Here is a 23,266-nt window from a genome sequence, read left to right as displayed (position 1 = left end):
TCCCATGGAGCTTACCTTTAGTAAATGTACTGTTGGGGCTCAAATGAGAACTTTGATTCCCAGTCCAGCACTTTTTCTACCCACTATACTCATATCATGGCTTCTGGAAAGGGCAGGAGCCACATAAACATGATAAAATTCACAGACTTGTACACCCAAAAGAGTTGTGTTCACTTTGTGTAAGTTGTGTATCATTATATGTTATATGTAATTTATTATATAAATATATGTAAACTATATGTAAAGTGAGGGTGAGTTCATTTGAAAGAGGCAGTAGAAAACAAAGACGACTTTATCTCACAAGAGAGAGATAAAAAACTCTCGTCCCACCTTCCAAAACAGGAAACAAGAATGGGCAAATATAGCATTAAATAAGAGGAAATGGGTACAGAGGAACCTTAATTACCAGAACCTGACCGGCAGAACGCCCACGTAAGTCTACGATCTTGGCCACGCTCCACTTTCAGGAGAAAGCAAGGTGAACTGCTTTTAGAAGAGAGAGGAAGAAATCGAAGATGCTCTCTGGGAATAAGCAGAAAGGAATCATTGCTTGAGCATGTGCCTAGTGTAGTGGTGAAGTCTGCAGGCTCTGTGGAGGGCAGCCTTCCCTTGAAAGGTAGGGATGAGAAGTCACGACTTCTACATTTGCAGACTTTTCCAATGTTGTCCCTGACAGAGCTCTGAGTCCCTGGTCCTGATGAGGCCGTACGAGGGCCTGAGAAGGAGTGCACACTTTGGAGTCAGCAAGACCTGGCCTTGAATCCTGGCTCTGTCACATGGGGGCTGATAGTACTCCTACCCTACAGGTTGCGTGAGGACTACATGCGATAATGCCTCTTAGGGTGGACCACAGTGCCTGGCTTATAGTGAGCACTCGATAAGCTATAGCTGGAACAAAATGAAGCAGCTTCTCCATGTGCCACAGTCTCTCCTGAGTCCCCCAGATCTGGGCTGTCTTCCAAAGACTTCACCAGTGTTCGTTTTTCTGGGCCTGCCTTCAAGCGAGGACTCAAAGTGTCTACCTTTAGCTGACACACATTCTTGGTTGTTTCGCCAACATTTTTTAAATTGTGAAAGTTGCTTATCTATGTGACTATAGAGCATATTTCATTCTGGGACTTGGGAGTATGGGTTAAATAGACGCCCCAAGCAGATTTTCAATTATTCAGCCTTTTCTTATTTAATTAATTTATTGATTAAGCATGTTGTTCCTCTGAGCAGGGGCAGTGTCTCTTTCAGCTGGCGATTTTGCATCTTAGAAGCTCAAGACCTCCAGAGCCACAGCCAGCGTTTCCGTGGACCCCTCAGTGGTCAGTCTTACTGATGTGGGGATTCGGCCCACGGCACAGCAGTCTGGGTGTGTCAACAATATTGTACATTTGCAACTGCGAGTTTCCTCTGGGGAAATACAGATGGGGAAAACAATGGGACACTAAATGGTGAGGCAGCATAGCACAGAGGTTATGAACATGGATGTCTGTTGGAAATCACAGAGCAATCTGAGGCCGCTGAGCAATCTGGCCCGGCTGGAGTGTGGGGGCTCAGCACAAGAGTGGTAGGAGATGAAGCCAGGCAGCTAGGCAGTGGCTAGACCCTGAAGGCGTGGAGCACCAGGTTAAGGAGTTTAGACTTTGTCCTCAGGCTGATGGAGACTCACTGAAGGATTTTTTTTAGCAGGAGAGGGATATGGTCAGATTTACTTTTTATAAGATCAGTCTGCTATTGGTGCAGTGTTTCTAGAACTTTATTGTGCATGAGAATCACCTTGGGATCTTGATAAAATGCAGATCCTGATTGAGTAGGTCTGGAGCAGGGCCTGAAATTCTGCATTTCTAATAAACTCCCCGGTAGTGCAGATGCTGCTGGTCTTTGGACAATACTTTGATTACCAAGTAGAGCAGTGGTTCTTAAACTTTAGAGGCATCAGAATCACCTGGTGGTGGTGGGGGGGGTGGATGTTAAACCCAGGTAGCTGGGCCCCGCCCCTACAGTCTCTGATTCAGTCACTCTGGCTGGAGCCCCAACTATTCCCAGGTGATGCTGGTGCTGGTGGTCTGGGGACCACACTGAGAACCACCTAGGTGGAGGATAAGACCTAGGGGAGGAGTGCAGTCAGGAGGCTTCAGCAATAGCCCTGGTGTGACACAATGACTAAGGGTGGCATTGGGAATGGAAGAGAGAGGGGACATTTCAATGCTGGGTGACATCAACAGGACTTTGTGACTGACCTGCTGCAAGGAGAGGGAGCAGAGGGCTGGAAAGGCCCAGGTCTCTGGCCTGAGTGGCTCAGAGCATGGAGGCCTCACTCACTGAGACAGTGGATACAGCAGGAGCAAGCTTGGGGTGGGCAGTGATGCTGGATTCAGTTTTAGCCATTCCAAAGGAGCCAAAGAGGGCTGCAGGGGAAAGGGTGGGGTGGGGGAGAGTGGCTGCATGTGGCACCAAACTGGCTGATACCAATTCCTCATGTGCTTCATTCTCTTGAACCACGGGATAAAGCTGTTTGCCTTTTCTCCTCCTAGGGATGCAGCAAGGATTGCACTAATGCTTATAAAGCACAGTGCACCTCTAAAAAGAGACATCTTATTATAATGCTTAAGTTTCTGTCTTTTCCACCTGGCCATCCAAAATTACATGACAACATGATCACTGCATTCCAGGAAGTATAGTATCAGCAGGAACCCAAGCGTATTTGCTGTGCCTTCAACCCCCTACACCTCTTCACTGGAGAGGTTATTTGATAAAGTTTTAAAAACATTTGACATATTTTATTTTGCTAAAAAAATTACATAACTCACGTGGACTTCTGTTCAAGGTTTCATCAGGCAACAATGTTAGCAGGTCACCGTCATCATTTATTGGGATGCTTTGAAGGAGTTTCTCAGCTTTATGGTCCCTCAGTTTTTGTTTATTAATTCTTGCCTCCCTGTGAAGACTTTTCTTCAGCTCCACTTGGGCCTGAAAATGATCAACTATAAACAGTTAATGTTCTCCCTCTGAGCTACTTCCACCAGAATAGGTCTACAGATGAGCCACTTTGCAATTTGTGTGCTTATGTGCACACATCAGTGGTCCCCTAACCAGAACATGGTTTTGTTTTTCCTATTAGAAGGTATAGAAACTTTCTTTATGCACAGGCTTGTTAGGAGAAAGGGTATGCCCACAGTATCCAAAAGGTATTGCTTGATTAAGATGAAGGCCTTTGTAAAAACATTTCCCTGTAAGCCAGCTGATCTATTTGGAATTGCAGAAGACAGTGACTTCAGGCTTATTTGCTGGAGTGAGGAATTTGGAATATGATAGTTACAAGAGATCTTACTGTAAAGGGGTTGTTACAAGAGATCTTTCTTGTAAGATAATTCTATGGCATGAGTTATGGAGAGACGCCGAGGTATCAAAATAAAGACCAACTCACCCCCCTCCCTTTTACTAAACCAAGAAAAATTACCTAACCCCATTTTCCTGCTGGAGCCAGAATGTCAGAGGAGCAATTTGTTTAAAAGTAAGTGAGACGGTTGAGACACAGATACACCCTTGAGAGGACTGAAAACAGAAAAGACTCAGCAGCGTTGGTAGCAGAAGGGATCTCGCTGATTCTTCCCAACTCCAGTAGTTGAAGCTTTGGCTCCAATGACTAAATTTAAAATGCTAAGTAAAGACTTGAGATGAATGCTTAACTATATTCATGTGCCAGGGCAGTGATTATGTGGGGTAAATTTGGTAAATATGACACTCTCCTTCTCTCTTCTCATATTTACCTCTTGTTTTCTACGGTTCATTTCCAGCATTTGCATCTTATGTAAATATTGTCTTTTCCCAGAAGTGTACATTGGAGTTTGCATCTTCTTTTCCAGTTCCTGCTTTGAAAGACGACACACTTATTAGTATGGGGTAATTTGTTACTGACTCTGTAATCCACAACTTGAAATCCTTTTTGGAAGAGAGTGAGATCTTGATCAATCATCAATCATAATCCATAGAGATCTCATGGATTGTGAGGTCAAAGATGCAGCTCCCTAACGAGTCCTTTGTGTGGCTATCAGGGAAGGAAGTGGCGCGTTGCTGTGTATATCATGGAGTTTTTAAGGTTCCTGTAGAGTTTTGCAAACCTCGAATGGAAATACCTCTCCACCACTCAATTTGACAAGATATCACTTCCCCTGTCAACAGGTACTTATTACTATCTCCCCGGAAATGTGTTCTGGTTGATGAGACCTGCCTCTCTCTCCTGCCTCTTTCTGCCATAGACTAATTGTTTGCCTGTGAAATTAGAGGGGAGCCACCGAATGGTTAAATGGAAACTATTTCGATAGGATGTACCCCCATATACCAATATAAGCCCTGGGATGCTGCAGCTGAGGAGGGATTTGAAGTCAATTATCTGTAACTTTGCTGATCTCCCCCTGCTGCCTCGTAAACTGCAGTGGGGCAGTACGGACGGTTATTGATGGCGATCAGGGGTGGATTCATCCTCATTCGTAACTTGCTGTGGCCAGGGAAAGGAAGGGATGTGGCAGCTAAATGTGTTCAGTGACATCTTTTATGTTTCCTGTGGACAGTGACTGTGCTGGCTGATGTGAACCTCTGGGGGTGGGGGGGATGGGCATCTCCACAGGTGTGGTCAGTGTCAAAATCACAGCCTTGAGGATTTAAAAGTACCCGGACATCTGTTACCGAATCAGCCAGCCACACAGCAGCATCTAGCTGGCTCCAAAATGAATCAGGAGTGGGAAGTGCTGACAGTCTACCAGCTCACAGTTTTCATGTCTACGTGAAGGGAGTTTTCTTAGCAGAGTGTGACAAGTTTATAAAAGGAAAACACTCTACAGAAGACCCTTTCCAGGATTGCTTTTTGGTGAGGTTGTGGTAAATAAGTCAGGAACAACTCGTAGATATGATTTCCACTGGAAACTGAGAATGAGAGGAAGTTTTAAACTGAGGGGAAGAGTGAAAGGGGAGAGTTATGCTGGATTTTTCACAAATTTGAACACTTTTAGAATCACCAATTTCCAAATAAAAATTTTCTCTCTCATTTACATCTCCCAGTTTTCACAGGAAACAGAGAAGGGCCCAGAATTCATCTGAGAGGCAAGAGTAATTGCTAGTTGGAGGCAGGCCCAGGAGAGAATGGATAGCTTTGGAAAGTTCTAACTCTGAATGACTTAATAGTTTGCTTTGTCTTTGAAGTCCTCTGTGCAGGGAGCACAGCAAAAGGATAGCCCACCCCGTTGCCCACCCCCTCCTGTTATTGCCATAGTTCACCTTTGCTTTGCGAGTTGTCCAGGCTTCTTTCTGGCTCAGGAACCTCTCAGAAGCAATTACTTGTGGCAGGTCAACAGGTTCAAGCTTCTAGAAGTCCAACATTTAGAGCATTCAGCATTCCTCATGCCATGAGATGATGAAACATAAAAGCCAGACATTAAACTATCTTAACACTTTGAAAAAGCAGCACTTACTCCTGAGAGCACACAGGGAAGGTGATTTGAACAGGATTACAGTCATGTCTGTGCAAAAGGCTTTTCAACCTATCTGGGTTCTTGATTGTTCTATTGTACTGTTGCCAGTGACTTATTGATCTAAATATTGGTCAGAGAGTTAGAAGACTAAGAATACTTTTCTGTCTGCACTGAGGGACCATGTCTAAAGTTATCAAACAACAGGGGTCGTAGAATATTAGACATGAAAGAGGCACCAGGAAGTTACTTTATTTTATTCATCCCTTAACCACCCAGATGAACTCTTCCGATCCTTAGGGAAGTGATCTATTTGTAAGATCTCCAGAGAAGCTCCCTCAGCCTCTGCAGTAGTAATCACTGGTGTCCATGAGGCACATTTAAAATGGAAATGCAATGTGCTAACAAATCTTAGACACAGCTCTTTCTAGTAGGGGGTTGGCTTTATGGAAGAGGTCATGTTGGAGTTTCAAGGGGTCACTAAGACTGGGCACAATTGATGAGCCAGTGGATCTGCCTTCAGCAGTTTAGGAAGGATTTGAACTTCCTAAAGAGGCTACTTGCCTCAGATGACTCCAGAGCAGCTCTGGAAGCTGGAGCACTGAGAAGTGATTGAGCAGCCCTGGGAGACAAATGCTGGTCTCTTCGCACTGACATGCAGTCAGGGACCTTGAGGGTCTTCAAATTTATTTGTTCACTCGGTGAATACTTACTGAATGACTACTACATGCCAGGCATGGGGGTGCAATGGTCAACAAAAATGAGCATGGTCTCTATGGAGCTTAAAACCAAAGTGGGGAGGCATAGAGTGATGTCAGCATCATGACAGAGTGAGTTGTTCCCTTTGTTCCTCCCCTCTAAGTTACAACCAGTCAGACATCCATTGACCAACAAAGGACTTCCTGCACAGCACACCAGAAGGCCTGAGCGATCCATGCATCTGTACACCTGAGAGTGGGTGGACTGCAGCTCTTGGAGGCGGTGGAACCCTAGGAGCAGCCCCCTCCCACTCCCCCAGTGGTGGTGATCCAAAATGTGAATCCTCACACAGTGCGCACGCTGGTGACCACAGTCTGTAGGGGCAAACATGGCTCTCTCGGCTTAGCCCCTGTCCTTCCCAGCAGTGGTGAGTGGGGCACATGTCCTGAGGATTCAGGACACAGAGTGGAGCTGGTGACCCAGCCATCTCCCCCTCCCCCAGTAGCAGCGCTGGTCTTTCCAGCAGTGGGGACAGCATCCAAAACCTGAATTTCCCTGACAGGGGCGGGGTGCCCTGACCTGAGGTTTCAAAGTACACTGGCACATGCCAGCACCAGTGGCCAGAGGCTGCATGAGCAGCAATGACATTCACTCTCAGCTTAGCCCCTGGCCCTCCCACAGTGGTGGCAGGTGGTGCACACATCCTGAGGATTCAAGACACAGAGTGGTGCTGGTAAATCAGCCTCCTCCTTCTCCACTGGTAGTGGCACTGTTCTTGCCAGCACTGGGGACAGCATCTCAAATGCAGATTTACTCTGCAGGAGCAGGGTGCACTGACCTGAGTTCTCAAAAAGCAAACTGGCATGCACCAGTGACCAGAGGCTGCAGGACCAGCAACAACTCTTACAGCTTAGCCCCCGCCCCTTCTCCAGCAGTGGCAGGTGGCAACTGTGACCTAAGGCTTCGGGAACCACAGCAGAACCCATGACCCGGCCCTCAGTGGTGGCACCCCCAACACCAGCTCTACCAGCAGTGGAGGCTGCATACAAGAACCCAGGCCCCTGGCAGCCACAGTGACACTTGTGAACCCAGCACCCCTGGCAGCAGCAGCCCCAGATAACTCAGAGGTGGCAATGCAGGTGGTTCATTGGTCACCAGCACTCGAGCCCATGGAAAGCCCGTGGGAGAACACAAGACCCAGGCAACCCCGGAAGCAGCAGAAGTGCTCATAGTCTGGTGACCCAGTGGCAACACCTGCGATTGCAGTGACATCCTAAGCAGCAAGGCACCAGCAACCTCAGAGGCAAAAGCAGCACAAGGAGGGCACTGATGATGCCTTTAGCAGAGGCTGTAGATGGTGGATATTGCAGGCTGTCAAATACAACCAGAAGCAGCTCAGAACCAAAGTAACCAAAGCCATACTCAAATAAGAAAGGTGGTTACTACCACAAATGTGCTGGCAGAGGATCAATTCATCAAGTGCCCTGAAGAACTACAGTAACACTGCAGAACACAAAGAGAATGACAACTCTCCAGAAACCAAACTTGAAGTCACAGAACATTACAATCTACCTGACAGAGAATTCAAAATAGCTGTCATGAAGAAACTCAACAAGTTACAAGAAAACTCAGAAAGACAGTTCAATGAGCTCAGGAATAAAATTAATGAACAGAAGGAGTATATTACCAAAGAGATTGAAACTCTAAAAAAAAACCCCAAATAGAAACACTGGAGATGAAGAAAATAATTAATGAGATGAAAAATAAAATAGAAAGCATTAAAAATAGAGCAGATCATATAGAAGAGGGCATTAGTGAACTCAAAGATAGAAATCTAGAAATAATTCAGGTGGAGAAGGAGAGAGAACTAAGATTTCAAAAAAATGAATAAATTTTACGAGAACTATCCGACTCAATTAGGAAAACTAACATAAGGGTAATAGGTATCTCAGAAGGAGAAGAGAGGGAAAAAGGAGCATAGGTCTTATTCAAAGAAATAATAGCTGAGAACTTCCCAAATCTGGGGAAGGAACTGGACATACACGAACATGAAGCTAATAGAACTCCTAATTACTTCAATGCAAAAAAACCTTCTTCAAGACTTATAATATTAAAACTATCAAAAGTCAATGACAAAGAAAGAATATTAAGGGCAGCCAGAGAGAGTAAAATAACCTACAAAAGAACACCCATCAGGCTTTCAGAGGATTTCTCAGCAGAAACCCTACAGGCTAAAGAGAGTAGAATGATATATTCAAAATACTGAAAAACAAAAACTGTCAGTAAAGAATACTCTATCCAGTGAAATTATCCTTCAGACATGATGGAGAAATAAAGGCTTTCCCAGACAGACAAAAGCTGAGAGAGTTCATCACCACTAGACCTGCCTTATAAGAAATGTTGAAAGGAGCCCTTCTACCTGAAACAAAAAGGCAAAGGTTTACAAGCCTGTGAGCAAGGAGATAAATATACAGACAGAATCAGAAAATTGCAGCTCTATATCAGAATAGGTTAGTAAACAATTATAACATAAAAGATAAAGAGAAAGAAGGCATCAAATATACCTATAACCACTTCAGTTTGGTCACAAACTCACAACACAAAAAAGAATAACTTATGACAACAAAAACATAGAAGAGGAAGATGAAAAGGACAGAACCTGCATAGGCAAATGAAGATAAGATGCTATCAGCAGAAAAAAGACTGTCTTGGCTATGAGACCTTTTATACAAACCTCATGGTAACCACAAAACAAAAAATCAGAGCAGAGTCACAAATCATAAATAAAGATAAATATGAGAAAAACATCACAGAAAACCACCAAACTGAAATGGCAGTCAGAAATACAAGGAAAAAGAAACAAAGGAAATATAGAACAACCAGAAAACAAAAGATAAAATGGCAGTATTAAGCCCTCATATATCAATAATCACTCTTAATGTAAGTGGATTGAATTCTTCAATCAAAAGACACAGAGTGTCTGGATAGATTAAAAAACAAGACCCAACAATACGCTGCCTCCAGTAAATACATCTCAGCTCTAAAGACAAACGGGCTTAGAGTGAAGGGATGGAAGTTGATACTCTAAGCAAATGGCAATCAAAAGAAAGCAGGCGTAGCCATACTTATATTAGACAAGACAGGCTTCAAGACAAGAAAGATAAGAGACAAAGATGGACATTATATAATGATAAAAGGGACATTCTACCAAGAAGACATAATACTTATTAATATATATGCATCTAACACAGGTGTACCAAAGTATATAAAGCAACTATTAACACATCTAAAGGAGAAATTGACAGCAATGCAATAACAGTAGGGAACTTTTAACACCCCACTTACATCAATGGATAGACCATCCAGACAAGACCATTCCATTCAACAAGGAAACAGTGGCCCTAAATGAAACACTAGACCAGATGGACTTAATAGATATATATAGAACATTCCATACAAAAACAGAATACATATTCTCCTCAAGTACACATGGAACATTCTCAAAGGTAGACCATATGTTGGGAAACAAAGCAAGCCTCCATAAATTTAAGACTGAAATCATATCAAGCATCTTATGCAACCACAGTGGTATGAAACTAGAAATCAACTACAAGAAAAAAGCTAGAAAAGTCACAAATATGTGGAGACTAAACAACGTGCTACTGAACAACTATTGGATCAATGAAGAAATCAAAGGAGAAATCAAAAAATACCTGGAGACAAATGAAAATGAAAACACAACACACCAAAACTTGTGGGATGCAGCAAAAGTGGTACTAAGAGGGAAGTATATAGCAATAGAGGCCTACCTCAAAAAACAAGAAAAATCTCAAACAATCTTACACTATACCTAAAAGAATTAGAAAAAGAAAAACAAACAAAGCCTGAAATCAGTAGAAGGAAGGAAATGATAAAAATCAGAGCAGAAATAAACAAAATAGAGACTAAAAGAACAATAGAAAGGATCAAGGAAACTAAAAGCTAATTCTTTGAGAAGATAAACAAAATTGATAAGTCCTTAGCCAGAATCACTAAGAAAAAAGAGAAGACTCAAATAAATAAAATCAGAAATGAAAGAGGAGAAATTACAATGGACACCAGAGAAATACAAAGGATTATAAGAGAATACTATGAAAAGCCATATGCCAATAAATTGGATAACCTAGAAGAAATGGATAAATTCTTGGACTCATACAACCTCCCAAAACTGAATCAAGAAGAAAGAGACGATCTGAATAGACCAATCAGAAGTAAAGAGATTGAAACAGTAATCAAATACCTCCCCAAAAACAAAAGTCCAGGACTAGATCGCCTCTCTGGTGGATTATACCAAACATTCAAAGAAGGTTTAATACCTATCCTTCTCAAACTCTTCCAAAAAATTGAGGAGGATGGGATACTTCCTAACTCATTTTACAAGGCCAACATTACTCTGATACCAAAACCAGACAAGGACAACACAAAAAAGGAAAATTACAGGCCAATATCACTGATGAATGTAGATGTAAAAAATCCTCAACAAAATATTAGCAAATTGAATACAACAATACATTAAAAGGATTCATACACCACAATCATGTGGGGTTTATTCCAGGGATGCAGGGATGGTTCAACATCCGCAAATCAATCAATGTGATACATCACATTAACAAAATTAAGAATAAAAATCACATGATCATCTCAATAGATGCAGAGAAAGCATTTGACAAGATCTAACATCCATTTATGATAAAAACTCTCAATAAAATGGGTATAGAAGGAAAATACCTCAACATAATAAAAGCCACATGTAAGAAACCCAGAGCTAACGTCATATTCAATGGGGAAAAACTGAAAGCCATCCCTCTGAGAACAGGAACAAGACAAGGAAGCCCACTCTCACCACTCCTATTCAACATAGTACTGGAAGTTTTAGCCAGAGCAATTAAGCAAGCAAAAGAAATAAAAGGGATCCAAATTGGATAGGAAGAAGTAAAACTGTCACTGTTTGCAGATGACATGATTCTACATATAGAAAACCCTAAAGAGTCCACCAAAAAGCTATTAGAAATAATTAATGAATACAGTAAAGTTTCAGGGTACAAAATTAACATACAAAAATCAGTTGCATTTCTATACACTAATAATGAACTAGCAGAAAGAGAAATCAAGAATACAATCCATTTACAATTGCAACAAGAAGAATAAAATATCTAGGAATAAATTTAATCAAGGAGGTTAAAGACCTATACACTGAAAACTATAAGACTTTATTGAAAGAAATTGAAGAAGACATAAAGAAATGGAGATATTCTGTGCTCATGGATTGAAAGAATAAACATAATTAAAAAGCCCATATTACCTAATGCAATCTACAGACTCAATGCAATCCCAATCAGAATATCAATGACATTCTTCATGGAAATAGAGCAAAGAATCCTAAATTTTATATGGAACAACAAAAGACTCCAAATAGCCCAAGCAATCCTGAGAAAAAACAACAAAGTTGGAGGTATTATACTCCCTGAATTCAAAATATACTTCAAAGCTATAGTAATCAAAACAGCATGGTACTGGCAGAAAAACAGACACACAGATCAGTGGAACAGAATTGAGAGCCCAGAAATAAAACCACACATCTATGGACACCTAATCGTCAACAAAGGAGCCAAGAACATACAATGGAGAAAGGAAAGTCTCTTCAATAAATGATGTTGGAAAAACTGGACAGCCACATACAAAAGAATGAAAGTAGATAATTATCTTACACCATACACAAAAATTAACTCAAAATGAATTAAAGACTTGAATGTAAGACCTGGAACCGTAAAACTTCTAGAAGAAAACATAGGCAGTATGTTCTTTGACATTGGTCTTAGCAGTATCTTTTTGAATACCATGTCTACTCAAGCAAGGGAACCAAAAGAAAAAATAAACTACATCAGACTAAAAAGCTTCTGCACAGCAAAGGAAACCATGAACAAAACAAAAAGACAACTCACCAACTGGGAGAAAATATTTGTAAATCATATATCTGACGAGGTGTTAATTTCCAAAATATATAAAGATCTCATATAACTCAACAACAACAAAATGAGCAAACCAATCAAAAAATGGGCAAAGAATATGAACAGACATTTTTTCAAAGAAGATATACAGATGGCCAACAGACACATGAAAAGGTGTTCAACATCACTAATTATTAGGGAAATGCAAATCAAAACTACAATGAGATATCACCTCATGCCTGTCAGAATGGCTATAATTAACAAGATAAGAAATAACAAGTGTTGGAGAGGATGTGGAGAAAAGGGAACCCTCATACACTGCTGGTGGGAGTGCAAACTGGTGCAGCCACTATGAAAAACAGTATAGAGATTTCTCAAAAAATTAAAAATAGAAATACCATATGATCCAGCTATCCCACTACTAGATATTTATCCAAAGAACATAAAATCGATAATTCAAAAAAATATATGCACCCCTATGTTCATTGCAGCATTATTCCCAATAGCCAAGATGTGGAAGCAACTCACGCACCCATCAACTGATGAATGGATAAAGAAGATGTGATTTATATATACAATGGAATACTACTCAGCCATAATAAAAGAGGAAATCATGCCATTTTTCAACAACATGGATGGACCTTGAGGGTACTATGCTAAACAAAGTAAGTCAGACAGAGAAAGACAAATACCATATGATTTCACACAAATGTGGAAGATAAACCAACCAACAAACACATAGAAAGGGGGAATAGATCGGTGGTTACCAGAGGGGAAGGGAGTGGGGGGAAGGCAAAAGGGGTAAAGGGGCACATATGTTTGGTGATGGATGGAAACTAGACTATTGGTGGTGAACATGATGCAGTCTACACAGAAACTGAAATGTAATAATGTACACCTGAAATTTACACAATGTTATAAGCCAAGATGACCTCAATAAAATAATTTTTAAAAAATGTATGGGGGGGAACAAATAACTTTTGTTTGTGTGATTATTTCATTAATAATTACAAACTGTGATCAGTGATTTGAAGAAAAAGTCTACAGGGCAGGACTATGACAATCTGTAACTGGAGGAGTCCCCCTTGGAAATGGGGGGGCCGGTATGAATTGGCTCCATAAATTCATATGTTGAAGTCTTAACCCCCAGTACCTCAGACTGTGACCTGATTTGGAAATAAAGTCCTTGCAGATATAATTAGTTAAGATGAGGTCATACTGGAGTAGGGTGGACTCTTAATCTGATATGTCTGGTGTCCTCATAAAAAAGGGAAATTTGGACACAGACATGCACACAGGGAGAACACCACGTGGAGACGAAGGCTGAGATTGGGGTGATGCTTCTACAAACCAAAGAATGCCAAACATTGCCAGCAAACCACCAGAAGCTACCAGAGAGGCATGGAATGGATTCTCTCACACAGACTTCAGAAGGAACTAACCCGGCCAACACCTTGATCTTGGACTTCTAACTTCCAGAACTGTGAAATAATGCACTTCTATTGTGTTAAGCCCCACAGTGTGTTGTACTTTGTTACAGCAGCCCTAGAAAACCAATACAAGGGGGAGAGGAGTAAGGAGGCATCCAAGAAAGTTTCCTTAGGAAGTAATTTTTCAGCAGAAGTTGGGAGTTTGGGAAATTTTAGGGGACTTAGGTATCCCGGTGGAGGGAACAACATGAGCAATAGCCCTGAGGTGGGAGACACCATGATCTGTTGAAGGGGCTGCAAGAAGTCGGCTGACTGCAGTTCAGAGTGAGAGGAAGAATGGCTCACAGGAGGCTGGGGAGGCAGGCAGGGCCAGCTAATGCAGGGCCTGATGGGGCATTCTTTTCTTTTTTTTTTTTTTTTGTGAGGAAGATCAGCCCTGAGCTAACATCCATGCTAATCCTCCTCTTTTTGCTGAGGAAGACCAGCTCTGAGCTAACATCTATTGCCAATCCTCCTCTTTTTTTCCCCCAAAGCCCCGGTAGATAGTTGCATGTCATAGTTGCACATCCTTCTAGTTGCTGTATGTGGGACGCCGCCTCAGCATGGCCTGACAAGCGGTGCGTTGGTGCGCGCCCGGGATCCAAACCCAGGCCGCCAGCAGTGGAGCGTGTGCACTTAACCGCTAAGCCACGGGGCTGGCCCTGATGGGACATTCTAAAGACGCTGGTCTTCTTAAGAGCAATGGGCGGGGCCGGCTCCGTGGCTTAGCGGTTAAGTGTGTGCGCTCTGATGCTGGCGGCCCGGGTTCGGATCCCGGGCACGCCCCAAGGCACCACTTCTCCGTCCAACGCGAGGCCGAGTCCCATGTACAGCAACTAGAAGGATGTGAACCTATGACATACAACTATCTACTGGGGCTTTGGGGGGAAAAAAATGAATAAATAAAATCTTAAAAAAAAAAAAAAAAAAAAAAGCAATGGGCAGCTGACATGTGTCAAGCAAAGTAGTGACATGATTACATTTGCTTGTAAAAAATGATCACTGTAGCTGCATTGTGGAAACTAGAGTAGAGAAGAGCAATTATGGATGTGGGGAGAGCAGTTAGGAGGATAAAGATGATGGGCTTGGGGCTCACAGAGGGACAATGATGGGCTCCAGAAATGTTTAAAACTGACCAAACAAGATTTGTTATGGTTGGTGAGAGAGAGCAAAGTGTCCAAATGACCTCCAAACACAAGGGATGAATAGTGTTTTCATTCACAGAGATGGGGAATCCTAGAGGAGGACCAGGTTTGGGTGCGATGTAGCAGGGCAAATTTGGTTCAGAGCAGGTTGAGTTTGAGAGGGCTTTGAGACACAGCAGTGAAGCTGTTGAGTAGATAATTAGTTTACAGGCATGGAGCTCAGAGGACAGGTCTGTGCTGGAGAGGCGAGTTTGGGAATCATCCTGGGGTTGAGAATAATTGAAACCATAGTCATGAGTGAGGTCAAGAGTAAGAACAGAGCCAGAGACTGAAGACTTGAGGAGCTCCAACACGGAGAGCCTGGTGGCCAGGGATGAGCTCGCCAAGGAGACTGAGAAGCGATAGCTCGGGAAGTAGGGGGAAAACCAGGAGGACGCCATGCTGTAGCAAACAGTGTGAGCACCACTCCCACCTTAGTCTGACCCTAAAGGTAAGTGCTAATTTATTTTAAAATTATGTCTCATTTTAGTCTGGTTTGTTGCTTTATCAAGGGGTAGACCTGGAATCTAGCTTGGCTTTCAAGGTGACCATAGTGAGAAGAGAAAGGGAGAGACCACAGAAAATGGATGCTGAGCATCCAGCACTCATAGCGGGGGCCTGACCTGTGCCTCCTGCTACTTCCCTGAGGAAGGACTTCCTGGTCCCTGGGCCTGGGCCTGAGCTGTTCTAGGGAGAGCAGCCAGCAGTCCTTTCTGCTAGAGCAGCCCAAAGCTCACCTGGCAAGAAAAGAAGGGCACAGGATATTGAGACAGGGAGGAGAGACAAAGGGGAAGAGCTCATCTTTATGTTAGATCTGTGCGAGGTAATTTGCATTTGTGGTGGGAACTGGTTCTCTGTTCCTTTCTCACCTCAGGGAAAAAAGTGGACTTTTTTTTTTTTTTTTTTAACATAATTACTTAGCAAGGAGGTAATGAGAGGTGATCAATACTGGTCAGAGAGAGGTGTGTCTGGCTCTCTTCACTGCAGAACATAAAGATGCAGGGCACGGGAGACAGCAGCTGATCAAGTCAGAACCCTGAGGGGAATGGAGTAGAAAAGGAAGGAAAATGGGGACCAGGAGAGAGGGGATATCCAGGCACCTATGGGAGGAAGAAGCAGGAATGACTGAGGGGGATCTCGGGGTGGGGGCTGTGGAGAGAACAAGGAAGAGTTTGTGCCATCCCCTGGACTTGGTTCAGGATTTGGTTCATGGATCAGGCCCATATGCCTTTGCAGCCATCTCTGTCCATCATGCCCAGGGTCAAAATATGTCAGCTCTTCCCATCTTTGCATGAACCCTGTGGATAATTATGACAGTTCCCCATTTCAGAGAGGTTAAGAACTTGTCCAAGGTTGCATAGCTAGAAAGTGGCAACCCCGGGATTCAAACTCAGGTCTGTCCAGTTCCAAATCCCATGCTCTTTCCTCCACTACTTGTTCCTAAACCTGGTTTATCATCAGAATCTCCTGGAATTAAAAAAAAAAAATCCTGGGCTATTCATTGGGGATTGAGATTCCACAGGTCTGGGATATGTCCTGGGAATGAATATATATATCTTTAATATATAAAATATATATAGATATATTTTTAGAGAAGATTTAGGTTCACAGCAAAATTGAGCAGAAGTAATAGAGAGTTCCCATATACTCCCTGTCCCCACACGTGCACAACTTCCTCCACTATCAACATCCCTCACCAGAGTGGGACATTTTTCATAATTGATAAACCTACATTCACATGTCATTATCATCCAAGGTCCATGGCTCACATTAGGGTTCACTCTTGGTGTTGTACATTCTTTGGGTTTGGACAAATGTATAATGTCATATATCCACCAATATATTATCATACAGAATAGTTTCACTGCCCTAAAAATTCTTTGTGCTCCACCTATTCATCCCTCCCTCCCCCTAACACCTGGCAATCACTGATCTTTTTACTGTCTTCACAGTTTTGTCTTTTCTGGAATGTTAATATACTTGGAAACATACAGTACGTAGCCTTTTCAGATTGGCTTCTTCCACTTGATAATATACATTTAAGTTTCCTCTGTTTCTTCATGGAGTGATATTTCATTTCTTTTTAGTGCTGAATATTTCATGACATGAATGTACCACAGTTTATCCATTCTCTCACTGAAGGACATCTTGATTGCTTCCACCTTTTGGAATTTATGAATAATGCTGCCATAAACATCCATGTGCAGGTTTTTGTGTGGACTTAAGTTTTCAATTCATTGGGTAAATACCAAGGAGCACGATTGCTGGATCATATGGTAAGACTACGTTTAGATTTGTAAGAAACTGCCAAACTGACTTCCAAAGTGGCTGTACCATTTTGCATTTCCACCAGCAATGAATGCGAGTTCCTGTTGCTCCACACCCTTGCTAGCGTTTGGTGTTGTCAGTGTTCTGGATTTTGGCCCTTCTAATAGGTGTATAGTGATATCTCATTGGTGTTTTAATTTGCATTTCCCTAATGACATATGATGTTGAATATACTTTCATATGCTTACTTGCCATCTGTATATCTTCTGTTCTTGTCTTCTCATTCTCTTGACATTGTCTTTCACAGAGCAAGATTTTTTAACTTTAATGAAGTCCAGCTTATCAATTGTTTCTTTGGAATATATATTTTTTCAAAACTCTCCAGGGGATTCTGATGATTTCCTAGGGTGGGGTCCACTGGCTGCCATACTGCGTCAAGTGAATAAAGGCACTACATCAGAGCAGACCACAGAGGATTTGTTTGTGGAGCGTTATTGAAAAATTGAGCCTGAAGAAGCCAGCTATTTAAATATTTTCGAAGCTATTTAAAATAATCTATCCACAAGTTCTTAGGGCTATGTTTTTCTTTGAACTTTCAAAGAAATCCATAGTTCTGATAAAGGTTAAGTAGTAGGTGTCTTTAAGAACTCTCTCCAGGCAATGACTTTCTTCCTGGCCATTGAAAAGAACCTAAGAAACACACTATTCCTCCAGAAAGGACACTAGATGGCAGCAACTTACATTGCAAATAGGATCCCTCCACTAAATCATTTGTACTTGGCGTGAGAAGCACTGCAGAAAAAATTGTTGGAAAATCAGCTTCTCTAAACAAACCAGCTAGATGAAATTGCCTCAGAATTCTGGGTTCATATCAATGTTCCTTTTCCTCACCTGGGAAGCAAGATGCCTCACTTCATCATCTTCAGAGAGAATATGGTGGAAGGAATTACTGGAAAATTGGTAGAATGACACCCTCTTTCGTCTCATGTTATAAAAATGTATTATTTTTTTGAAGGTTTCTGGGTTATTTGGCTTCTCAAACAAAACAAATGGTCAGGATAATCAATCGAAGTGTCAGGAGAAGATGCAGGAATGGAGATGAAATCAGGTGTAAGCCACTGAGCTTGGTGACACACTAACCTGAGATGGTTGCTTCTGTTTACTAGCAGGAAAGAAAGGTGGGCAGGAGCAACTCAAAGAAACTGTAAAATTTGTTTGGTAACATGACTTAATAATATGTCCTTTAAGGTTCTGGGAAGAAGGTAAAGGTGTCCAGGACAGCCTTGGAGTAAGAAATCATAAGGCCAAGGAGGAATTTCTGGTCAAGGCATTGCAGTGAATTCACATTTAAATACCATTCTTTGCTCCAAACATCTAGCAATGAAAAATAAAACATAAAACCAAAAAGATACAATATAAACATCTCCAGGGACCAGAAAACAGAACAGAAATGCATACTTTGGGAAGGTGATCCAAAAATGCATTCAGGGCTCCTGATGGTTGTGAGTTATTTCTTTAGGTTAAAGGGAACCTAAAAATGCTCCATATAAGATGGGAAACTAGAGCCAAGATCACAGCTTGAAATCAGGGCCTGAGTTGTTCCCCACCTCTCTACCCGGTATAAAACAGCTGCATCAAAATGTAAGCTGGAAGATTTGTTTTACAAGCATCATCAAAATGTTGCCTGTGAAGAAGCTAAGACATTTTATAATTTTATAAATTATATATAAAAATATAGATAAATTTTATAAATTATATAATTTTATAAATTTTATAACAATAAATTTGAAAGCTTAGATAAATAGATAATTTTCTGGAAAAATATAAATTAGCAGTATTGAATCAGGAAAAAATAAGATACCTGAGTCAACTAAAAAATTAAGTTAGGAAAACTTCTCACTCTTCCAAAGTCCAGGTGGCCAAAGATGGTTTCACAGGCCTGTTTTATCAAACTTTTAAGGAACAGATAACAACAACAATTATATCAAATGTTTTAGAGAATAGAAAAGAAAGAACGGTAATCAACTCATTTTACGAAACTAGTACAACCTTGAGAGCAAAACTGGAAAAAGACAGTATAGGAAAATTATAGAACTTACAAAAATAGATAAAAAAGCTTAAGCATATAAAATTCAGCGATGTATTTATATATGTATCTCATGACCAAGTAGAATTTATGCCAAGAATGCAAGTATAGTTCAATATCATAAAATCTATTAGTGTAATACATAGTGATTAAAAAGAAAATCCATAAGATTATTTTAATAGATGGAGAAGAAAATCAATAAAATTTAACACTCAGCCCTAAGAAAAACTCTTAGTACACTAGGAATAAAGGGAATGTCAATAATTTAATAAACAGCATTGTGCCAGATATCTTCCATTTATTTTTTCCAGATCCACTTGCCAGATTTCTCTACCCTATTCTCTGCCTGTAAGGACTAACCGGTTTCTCCTGCCTTCTGGCTTTCCTGTGGGTTCAGCCACTGAGGAGCCCCGGCAGGAGATCTGAGAGAGGAAAGGGAAAGAGGTCAGGATGTTTCTTCCTCTGTCCCTCCCTGCAAGGTCATATTGTGTTGGCTGTGTCCGCCGCTCCTCTCAAAGCAGCTTCCTCTACCTAACTCTCTCCTCCAGGCTCCAGAAATCTCTCACTCTCCTAGTCCCTTGGCCTAGAGGTGGTTACCCCTCAGCTGCCACTAGTGGTTATTGTAATATCCTCTCTGGTTCCCCTAACCCAAACCTCTGTAAATAGTTACTTGCAAAGAAAACTTCCTTGAATTATCCTGTTTTGAGCGTGCCATCTGTTTCCTTTTGGGACTCTAACTAGCTTCTATCAAAATCCTATTGTAAATGTACTTGGTTTTCAAACCAGTCCTATTTACGTCATGGATAAGACAAGGATGCCCATTATCAGCTTGTATTCAACATTGCAAGGGAAGTTCTAGCCAATGCAAAAGTTAAAAAAACAAGTACAAGGGATAAGAATTGGCAAGAAAGAGAAAAAATTTATTCTTATTTATAGACGATATTGTCTACATAGAAAATCTAGAAGAATCTATAGACAATTAGAATTAACAAGATATTTTAATAAAGTTGTGGAACACAAAATTCAACATACAAAAATCAATAGCTTTTTTATTCACAAATAATAATCATTTAGGAAATTAAATGGGAAAAGAGACCTCGTTCATAATAGGAGGAAAAAACTCTGTAATGTCTTTTGATGGTCAGTGTCAAATTGGCTAGGCTACAGACTCCAATTATTCAAACACTAATCTAGGTGTCACTGTGAGATTAATTCAGATAATCTGGCTGGGCCTGATTCAATCTGTCGAAAGGCCTCAAGAGCAGACCTGAGGCTTCCCTGAAGAAGAGGCAATTCTACTTGCGGATGCAGCTTCACCCCTGCCCGAGAGTGCCATCCTGCCCTTCCTGACGGCCTGCCCTATGGATTTCAAATGTGCCTTGCCAGCCTCTATAATCATGTAAACCAATTCCTTGCAAGGTCTCTTAATATATGTTATCTCCTACTGGTTCTGTTTTTCTGATTGAACCCTGACTGATATACGTACCTAGAAACAAACCTAAAAAAAATCACACAAAACCCCTGTGGAGAAATTATGAAACATTATTGAAAGATATAAAAGAAAATCTAAGTAAAAGGAGATTTATGCCATGTTTGTGGTTTAGAAGACTCAATATTGTAAACATGATCAGTTTTCCCCAAATTAATCTATTAATGCATTAAATCAGAATACTAACAAGGGTTTTCATGGACGTGATGAGAAGATCCAAACTTCAAATAGAAGAGCAAAGGACCATAAATTGCAAAGACAATTCTGGAGAAGAAGGATAATGTGAGGAGACTTGCCATATTAGATACTAAGACTTAGCTTAAAGGTACATAGTTAAGACAGTCTGGAATCCCTGTGGAGATATGCAAATAGACCAGTGTGACAGAAGAGACAGCCCAGAAACAGATTCATGAAGTACTGGAAATCGTATATATAACAGAAGTAACATTTTAATTCAATGGCCAAAGAATAGATGATTCCATAAAGAGTGCTGGTACAAAAGATGAATCAAATGGAAAAAAAGTAAAATTAGATTCCAACTTTGCACCTGCACACAAATGAATTTCAGATGGATTAAGACATAAATGTGAAAAGTTAAATATTATAAATTTTGAAAAGAAATAAAGAAGAATACCTTCATGACCTTGGGGAAGATAAAAATTTCTGAGACAAAATACAAGAAAAACAAAACAAAGATTAAGATTGAGAAATTTGACAACACTAAAAGTGGAAATCTTTGTACACACACACAAGCAAAATGAAAAGGCAAACCATAGACGGAGAGAAGATATTTGTAACATATATAACTAACAAAGGACTGATCTAAGATATGTAAAGAACTCTCACAGACCACAAAGAAAAAGATAATAGAAAACAGACAAAGATTTAAAAAGGCAAGGAAAGGGAATAAGTTTGTAACAATTTGTTTAATATTCAAATGACATAATGAAACCATCCAGGTCAGAACCACCCTCCTTATCTCTCACCAACAGTCTTTATGCTCATCTTTCTCTCCTCTCCATTCGTTCATTCAACATTTGTTCAACACATACTTATTGATCACCTATTATGTGCCAGGGACTGTTCTAGACACCTGGATACATTAGTGAAGACAACAGACAAAATCCCTACCTCTGTGAAGATTATATTCTAGTATTGGCCGGGAGGCAGTGAAGAAAATACAATGGACCTAATAGATAAGTAAATTGCTTAGTGTTAGATGGAAATAAATGTTCTAGGGAAAAGAAAAGATAGTGAATGTTCAGGGGAATCAGGAGTGCTAGGGTGAGGGTTGCAACTGTCAATAGGTTATCATGATAAGCCTTATAGGGAAGGTGAGATTTAAGCAAATCTTTGGAGCTGAGGAAGTCTTCAAGGAGATCATCTGAGGACACATGATATGGGGCAGGAGGAGACCTATCACCACCTTAGGTTGGACCTGAGATGGTTGGATGAGAAAGTGAGTCAGGCCAGAGGGACAGCGATGATCAACTCTTTGACATGGGACAGGCACGTTTGATTAGAACTCCGAGGCAGAGGCTCTCAGATCTTAGCATCTCCAAGCTGGAGAACCTTAGTTCATGACCTGCTCTTTACTTGAGGAGTGGAAGTTCAGGAAGTGGTGAGTGCCAAATATGCAACTCAAATTATTAGGATACAATTAGATTTGGCTTAATAATTAAAAATACTTTTAGAATTTTCTTTGGCAGACATTAGGCTATTAATTAGCATGTCATGGGAACCCAGCATTTATTATTCTCTCTAAAACCCATTTGTGGTAGAAAATGTGCTGAGCCTCATTTGTGAAGATAATTATAGTCGATATCTTTGGGAGTGTCTGCCAAATTCCCAGTGATTTCCCTCTTCTCTAGGAGCTGCCTCCAGAATCTATGGGGGTGGGGGGACTCCTCTCCCCACATTTCTACTGCATGAGCATATCCTCTGGTCATAGCTCATTTGACCAGAACGGAAATCACAAGCAAAACTGAGCCAATAACATCTTTTCTCTCAGGAATTTGGAATTGGAGCCAAGAGGGCCAGGCCAGTGTGTCCATTTGACTGGAACTATAAGATGCAAATTCAGGGTGGCCATATTTCACCAAGTGGTCTTGAGGAGCAGAGAAAGTCAATCTGCAGGGAGAGAGTAAAGCAAATGCATGGAGAAGAGCTTAGGTGAGACACAGGGAGTTCTTCTGCCTTTCAGGTTCCAAGGCACAGCTCCTCCCTGAAGTCCAGGTGCCTCCCAACTCTTGGGTTCAATAAAACACTCCTGTGCCCTTATAACTCATCACATAGTTGCTTTGGCTAGTCAACTGGACTTCCAATACAGTGATGCTATAGGTCTGCAATAGCAAGGAGTGCATTTGATTTTTTTTCCTACCGAGGATAATGGGTCTTATTGTCATTCAATCATCTGTTCATTCATTCATCATTCATTCATTCACAACTTTTGTGGGGTACTTAATATGTACTGAAGATATAAGACTGAATAAGACATAGTCTTTGCACTCAGATAATTCATTTGTCTTGATTCTTCATTTTTAAGGTGGTTGGTTAGAATGTGGGGGTGCAGTCTTTGACTCTGAAATACTGAAGTTCTCTTTTTGAGCTTGATTGACTTGAGAGAATCAA

At 41.1% G+C, this 23,266-nt stretch overlaps 1 protein-coding gene across 4 annotated transcripts in view; it reads right to left on the bottom strand.

Moving 5' to 3' along the window:
* Positions 1-23,266, bottom strand: part of CCDC198 (coiled-coil domain containing 198) — a 31,471-nt gene that overhangs the window by 3,970 nt on the left and 4,235 nt on the right. For 2 of the 4 annotated variants that reach the window (XM_087447770.1, XM_004426192.3), the window contains exons 3-5: positions 5,263-5,349; positions 3,759-3,860; positions 2,799-2,958 (exon numbers count right to left, since the gene is read on the bottom strand). In XM_087447770.1, the coding sequence (XP_087303896.1) occupies positions 2,799-2,958; positions 3,759-3,860; positions 5,263-5,349 (349 nt within the window). Of the gene's footprint in view, positions 1-2,798; positions 2,959-3,453; positions 3,544-3,758; positions 3,861-5,262; positions 5,350-23,266 lie in introns of all 4 variants that reach the window. The other 2 variants (XM_087447769.1, XM_014784267.2) reach the window with 2 other exon arrangements.

Source organism: Ceratotherium simum, chromosome 24 (genome assembly GCF_057802395.1).
Source record: "Ceratotherium simum simum isolate JZ-2026a chromosome 24, ASM5780239v1, whole genome shotgun sequence".
Classification (NCBI taxonomy): domain Eukaryota; kingdom Metazoa; phylum Chordata; class Mammalia; order Perissodactyla; family Rhinocerotidae; genus Ceratotherium; species Ceratotherium simum.
Note: the sequence above shows the minus strand (reverse complement) of the source record. Positions and strands in the feature narration are given on the sequence as shown.